General features: G+C 32.2%; 1 protein-coding gene across 5 annotated transcripts in view; it reads right to left on the reverse strand.

Moving 5' to 3' along the window:
- The window catches only part of LOC106872380 (protocadherin beta-15), a 640,647-nt gene that overhangs the window by 174,839 nt on the left and 457,891 nt on the right, over positions 1-7,917 (reverse strand). For all 5 annotated transcript variants that reach the window (XM_014919357.2, XM_014919356.2, XM_014919358.2 and 2 more), the window contains exon 3: positions 6,967-7,117. In XM_014919357.2, the coding sequence (XP_014774843.1) occupies positions 6,967-7,117 (151 nt within the window). The remainder of the gene's footprint in view (positions 1-6,966; positions 7,118-7,917) is intronic.

Here is a 7,917-nt window from a genome sequence, read left to right on the forward strand (position 1 = left end):
ATTATTATTTTAGTTTAGTAATTATAACACGTACTTACCTCTGGTAATGGACGCCATGTTTATCACGTGACTTTTCAGTATTAATTTTCATAGCATTATTTACGTAATATAGAATTTTCGTACGTGTATAGTTATTACTCTACGTTAATTTGCAAGTTTAAGTATTTTAGTATTTCTAATCCTCAAGAAACGTTTTATTTTAGGTAGATTTTCTTTTTCGATATTTTCGTTATTATTTTAGTAATTATAATACGCATGTACTTCTGGGTAATAGACGCCATATTTATCACGTGACCTTTTAGTATAAATTCTATAGCACAGCCATTTTGTTTTAATTTATACAGTAACCAGATGGCAGATAAGTCATGTTTTCTTATTTTAATTTTATAAATAATATTGACATCTACCTTTTGTTCACTAACACATTTTTTTTACTATTATCTACTTATTCCATAATGTTTTAACCTTATTTACTATAATACTATAATATTTTTAGATTGTAACTCTTAATAATTATATTAATAACGTTAATGTAGGGATTAGTTTACAGATTTTGTCTCTTTATATATATTTTTATTTCTCATGTTTATGTTTATTCGTTGAATGATTTTAGGGATTTAACCTAAGAGTGACTGATTTTGGGAGCAAAATCATTTCCCCATTCTAATGAACTCAGATAGAATTTGCTTATGATTTTATATAGTCCTATTTCAGCCATGAAACGCGCGTAGTCTATGTACTAGCAATAACTTTTTACAGTTATACTTCCATACTGTATATTATCGTATTAATTTTTACTGTCCAATTTATAAATTTGACTTTTGAATTTTTTAATTAAAATTTTTTAGATTAGAATATTAGATATATTAAGATGGTATATGCCTCACAGCATGGATTTGGATGGGTTCTGAGCTGTAGAGTGGTGGTTCGTCTCTAAATTAGTTATATATATATATATATATTATGTTCATATGTGTGTATATTTATGTATATATATATATATATATATATACACACATACACATATACACATATACCAAAGCTAATACAAATTGTAGATGTGACGCAAATTTGGTTTCAGATGTGGCATATTTATCAAAAGAACACAAGTTGAGGGTCAAAGTTTACAACAGCTGTTTTGGCAGCATTTTATTGATATATTTAAAATTTACTTGATGATGGTGGGTTTTTTGCTGTCATGTAATCTAAGAATGCAGCAATAAAATTCTGCTAAAACAATAGTTGTGAATTTTGAAACCTACTTGTGTTCTTCTTTATATATATATATATGGGGGGGGGGGCGATACTGTGTGTGTGAGTCTGTGTATGTACACAGAGAGAGAGATGGTTGAAATGAGGAATGTGATTAAATCACTTGAAACATTACTTCAGAGGCAGAAGTTATTTGAGTTCAAATATAAATAATTGTGTTTTAATAAAAATAGAAATACATATAAATAAAAAATAAACGGGTTCTGCAAAGTTCCATTAACATAATGATTTAAATTTGCTGTTAATTTTGAGTAAAACCTTGCACCATATAAAATATTAATGCTATTAACTTAGTTTTCTGTCAAAAGTAAATGTGTTTTGTTGATTGAGATTAATTTGAAATATTTTAGTCTCTTTGTATTTTATCAACATCACTGTTGCTACCATCATCATTTATCTAAACTGGCAGAATTGTTAGAGTAGCAGGTAAAATGCCTTGTAGTATTTGCTCCAGCTCTTTATGTTCTGAGTTCAAATGCTATAAAGGTCATCAGCTTGTAGCTAGTCAACAGATGTATGTATGTGCATATTTGTATGTTTTATGTATGTGTTCTCATGCATATAGACATGCTCTAGATATGTATGCATATATGTCTCTTCTATTTCTTAATTATTCTCAATCTTCCACTGAGGAGGGAGCCAGTTTCCAACAAAGATACAAGGATCCATCTTTGGGATGTAGTTAACACAGACAAATTCCCATTTGGAACTTGAGAAAAGTCTTGCATATTTTTACCCTTCCACTCACAGATTGCATTTGTAATGTACGAATTAGCTAGTTGATTTCTCTTCCTGAAAATCCTAGTTTATTCAGATTCTCCCTTAAGCATTTACTAACAAAACCAAGTGCAATTGGTATAAATTCATAGTCTGGATATAGAAGCTGAAGGTTTTGAAGCAATTGTCCATAGACAGACAGATATGTGTGTATGTATGTTTGTGTGTGTGTATGTTTGTATGTATGTATGTGTGTGTGTATGTATGTATGTGTGTGTGAGTGTAATTGTTGACATTTCATAATGTTGTCTGAATGAAACTGTGACATGTTTAAAGAACTATGGTATAAGAAATCCTTACCTGAACAACAAGTAAGGTTGATGACAAGGAAAGCATTTGTCCATAAAACTTTGTGTCTAATGCAGTGCTGGATTAACCATTAAGTAAAATAAACACATGCTTTGAGCAGCAGATGAAGTGGGACACCACAGAAATGGTAAATGGTTTATGGCACAACAGAAATCCATTTAAACTTGCTAAAATTATATTCAAAGTGGTTTATAAGATCGGAAATATAATTTCAAAGTGTGTATGATGTCATAGTGAGGATCTGATCAAAAACTTTGCAATTAAAAAAAAAGTAGGAAGTATAAAAAAATAAATATTTCCATCTTACTCTTAGTTTTGTTTCAATTTGAAAACTAAAAATTTATTTCATGGTTTATCATTGTTTATATTTTCTAGTCCACATATATGGAGGCACCAAAATCTTTTGTGCTTAGGGTCTCTATGGGTTTTAATCTCGCCCTGCTCAAATGCACTTTTGTCCAATCCATGCGAGCATAGGAAAATGGGTTTTCAAAATGAATGCAATATCGCGTGTGTATGTGTGTGTGTGTAGGGGGGGGGGAGAAGCAGTACATTGAAATAGAAATACCATTCCGTATTAATGACTAGCTGAGTTACCTCCTCTTGTGGCATTGGCCACTTTGATGTTCATACAACTGAAATAAGTGCCAGACAAGGTACATACATCAGCATAATCCATAAAAGGCATTGAAGGTAATACTACATCACCATAGTCACAAGTCAATGATAGAAACCCTTAAAAGAAAGATCACTAAAACTACTGAACAGATACTGTGACCATATGGAATATTTTGGTTTGAGAAAAAAGATTTTGTCTTTATTTCAGAGCAATATACGTTGAAGTTCTAATGAAAGTCTCACACAATATCAACTTTTTCTATCAATAGAAGCCACAGCCTCCTTAACTTTTCATACCCACACAAAGTGTACCTACTGTTTTAAAAATACCGCCACCCCTATGACTTAAATATGTTAGAGTTAGCAAGCAGAACTTATCCAAAGTTTCCACAACACCATTATCTAAGCAATTCTTGACAGTCAGTTAATGGCTACTTAATTTTACATTTAAAGATTAACTTATACACACACATGTATGTATATATACATACACATACACACATATATATATACACACACACATACGCACATATATATACATATATATATATATATTTATTAAAAAATATAAAGAGTATAAAATATCTTTATACACAGAGAGGAGACCTTTGACAGGACTCTTTACATGCTAGAAAAGACAGTTAAAACCCAAACCACGATAAAAATAATTCACGAGGCATGCTGTTATAACACCAGAACGAACAAAAAATGAATTAGTTAATCCCAAACTTGAGTTTCTCTATTAATTGCCAAATAAACTAATTTAGAATCTGTAGATCATCAGTGAGATCACTAATTAATGAATGATTATGCAGTTGCAAATATGTACCAAAAACACATGCGTAATTACCTTCATATTTACGATAGTGTGTGTGTATATATATATATATATATATGACAGATGCCTTTCAGTTTCGATCTCCTAAATCCACTCAGGAAAGAGAAAGAGGGAAGGAGAGAGAAAAAGAAAGCAAAGAATGACTAGAAAAATACCTTAACATACCTGCTGCATATGAAGGCTAAATAGTACAGTGAGTCTTAATTACTTGATGTAGTGAGCCCAAAATAATAATTAATGAAAATGACATTCATTAGTGTATTGAAAAATCATATTGTTGCAGAAAATGAAATTACTTTGATATATTCTTTATGGGGGCCACTGGATCATGAAGCACATAAAGCCATATAGAATAGCATGTAAATATTGGTTGTAAAAGCTTTTTGGATAGAAAAAATCGAAGGCTGCCCATGGGACTATCGTGTTTACAGGCAACTATCAACTCTTTTTCTATCTAAAAGGGTTTTTCAAGCTAATATTTACATGCTGTTATTCATAATTTCTTGTAAGGCAGCAAGGTCGCAGATTTGTTAGCAAGCCAGTTGAAATGCTTAGTGGCATTTTGCTTGTCTTTATGTTCTGATTTTAAATACTGCTGAGACTGACTTAGCCTTTCATCCTTTTGTGGGGTCAATAAAATAAGTACCAGTTGATCATTGGGGTTGATGTAATCAACTTTACCTCTTCTCTGAAACTGTTATCCTTGTGCCAAAATTTGAAACCATTATTTATAATTTTCTGTGCTTCAAGATCATCTATTCCAAAACAGAATTACTTTATGTTCTTATGGCATCAACTTTGATATATATTTATCGTAAATTATTTCTAACATTAGTTACTACAAGGTCACATATTTAAGGAGAAGGTACTTATTTCATAGGTACGTAAAGAATGATGAGTAAAATCTTCATCTTTTATTAAAATTCCATTTACATCTTGGATGCTTTATTGGAATATTCAAGTGACCTTAGGACTTGAACGGTACTTTTGATTTATCAATCCTAGAAGGTTGAAACACAAATTTAGTATCAGTCCTCTATTACAATTCCATTCACAATTAAGATGCTCTTTAACCCTTTAGCATTCTGTAATATGAGGAACAAAGGGCAATTCAACTACCTCTTCAGTTCCCTTTTGGTGTCGACTGTCCAACTGTCCATCCGAGATGTGCTCTACTCATCTAACCTATCGCTAGAACCTACAGCAAATTCCATCTCTAGCTCATATGTCTACATATGTCCATCTGCTCCCACTGCTCAAAGGCAAAAAGTCCCACACTGGTCTTACTTCCACCCACTTGACCTCGCTCACTCCTCATCTGGTAGGACCCCTCAGCCATTGACATCACTGACCCTTTCCTTCCAGTTCACTTCATCTTCACACATTCAGATCACATTGTATCTATATATAATCATGCATTATCTTGTAGCTAAGAGATTTTCATGATGTGATTGCTTACATTTAGAATGACTTTGTAGGATAGGTGTGAGCTGTCAGATCTGGGCAGTTTTAACGTAAAACTAGTAGAATATTTAGGCTGGATATGGCCAGTTTGAATGTTAAAGGATTAAGAAAATTAAATCAACCCCAGTACTTGACTACTTCTTTATTTCATCAACGACAGAAGAGTGAAAGGTAAATTAGTCTTTGTCTTCTATTATAACATCATACATATCCGGGATGTTTTATTTGAATATGAATTCAATCTTAGTTCTTTACTTCAACAACCCACAGAAAAATTAAAAGGAAAAATAGTTGAAGAGTCAGTTTTCACTTACATTTAGGAAAACCTTTTAGGAACATTAAACCAATCCATTAAATGATTGGTACTTCATTTTGCCAATACTGGAAGAATAAAAGAGTGCTGAATCACCAGCCCATTCCAACCTGGATAAGGTAGACCTTTAGTCTAAAGCATTCCAGCTTTTACCATATTGGTTTTTTAAGTGAAGGAAGGAAGATACCTAGAACTACATTATCTAAATGTGTCCTTCTTTTCTTTTTAGATGGTGAGTTGCTTTTGAGGAACATTTTGGAGCTATTTTTAGCAAACTCAGTGACTACACCGTGAACCACATCGGGTCATTTTAAACACTCTACTTTGTTCACTTTGAATCATCATCATCTTCATCATGTTTTACTTTGAATGGAGTTCATAAAAGATAGTAACCAAATGCTGCTGCAGGCATTTTGTCTGACATCAATTATTCTCCAGAAACAACTTTGTTTTCCATATTTCAAGGAATAAAATAAGTAGCAGCTGACTATCTTCAAATGTTGATGAACAGCAAAGCTAAATAAAGGGATACTAACTTTCAGATATAATGCATTATTCTCTCTCCCTCTCTTTTTCCCAGTTTTTTTTAATTGCTTTGTCAAAAGAGAAAAAACAGCAGCCATGTTTTGTTTATAGGACCTCTGAGTGTTGGGGTATGGTTTATATGGTTGCAACAGAGCAGATTCTGCTAAAAGCACCCAAAGGTCTGATAATGAATGTTAAATCAGACAATAGATCAAGTCTACTACCTGAGAACAGGTATGGTCTCTTTGACAAGCTTCTCCACAATCTCTATCTGCCAAATTTCACTCGCAAGGAATTTGTCAAGCCAGCTTAAAGTGCCATACAGTGGAACTGAGCACAAACCATTGCCTAGATGCCATATGGTAGGACATGGTTTCAAGTTCAGTCCCATTGTACAATATCTTGGGTAAGAATCTTCGTTATAGCTTCAAGCCAACCAAAGAATTTGGTTGGCAGAATCTAAAAGTCCATCATATGTACATGTGTGAAATTGTGATACTTCCAAACAAGCATTCTGTCATCCAAGGTAATTGTAGAAGAAAGTTATCCAAGGTTCCATGGATTGAACCTGAGACCATGTATATGCAAAGCAGATTCCTTAACCACACAGCCACATCTGCACATATGACATCATAAGGAAATGAAAATAAAAACAAAAACAAAAAATATAGAAGATAACATGATACAAATAAATGTAAAACAGAGCGCACAATCAAAAAAACTTTTCAGAGACAGACATACATGCAAAATTTGATATAATTACTAAGATTCATAGACTTAAATAAATTTAAGGCTACTATACACACACATTAATATATAATAGTTGATTTTCATAATATTATATACATACTTGATAGGTCATCGAATTGATCAGTTCTTCCTTTGTTGCAGCTTTGATCTGCATGTGAAGGTTTTGTAATTTCTCGGTAATAAGGGGAATTAACTGCAACATCCTTATCTTTACGACCAGCTGATATTCTAGCTGCTGGCTGGGAGTATTTCTGAATAAGGCAAATAAATAAATCATGATAAAAATAAATAAAGAATTAAGAAAAATCAAAGTGTTTTATATTAGAAATAAATAAATATCAAATATTCAACACTGCATTAAGATAAATTAATTTTAAAAGTAAATTGTAGCTTCTCTTCACATACTACATATTCTGAAAATTTAAACTTAATTAAATCGTATGACAGTTCGTTACTTGCTTGATATATGACAGGTATTCAAATCAAGATTGTTTAAATGAACCAATGAAGGTCCACATTGTGGTCACTGAATATGCTAGAAATAGCAACAAAATGTTTCTCAAACACATCTCACCATCTAAAATGAAAAGAGGATGGACATATTTAGATAAGATAGTTCTAGATATCTTCTTCCCTTCACTCAAAACTGAGATGGTCAAAGCTGGAAAGCCTTAGACTAAAGGTTTGTCTTATCAGGGCTCGAAGGAGGCTAGTAACACAACACTTTTAACAATCTTGAGTATTGAGTCCTAAGAAAGAAAAAAAATGATTACATTGGTTTCTCAAAGTAAAAAGAGTGATAAAGGGACAAAAAGGGATGGGATAAAAGGATGACAGAAAGAAGGATAGATAATACATATGTATATATATGTGTGTGTGTATATATATATATATATATATATATATATATATATCAAATAATAAGCAACACGGATTTCAAAAGTGATTGCAGTACGCACGTTTCATGCTACTTCAATTTATTTAAGTAATGTGAGCATTACCTTAAATGCAATATGAAGAGCAATCTTCAGCTGCACTGCTCTTCATATTG

Source organism: Octopus bimaculoides, chromosome 14 (genome assembly GCF_001194135.2).
Source record: "Octopus bimaculoides isolate UCB-OBI-ISO-001 chromosome 14, ASM119413v2, whole genome shotgun sequence".
Taxonomy (NCBI): domain Eukaryota; kingdom Metazoa; phylum Mollusca; class Cephalopoda; order Octopoda; family Octopodidae; genus Octopus; species Octopus bimaculoides.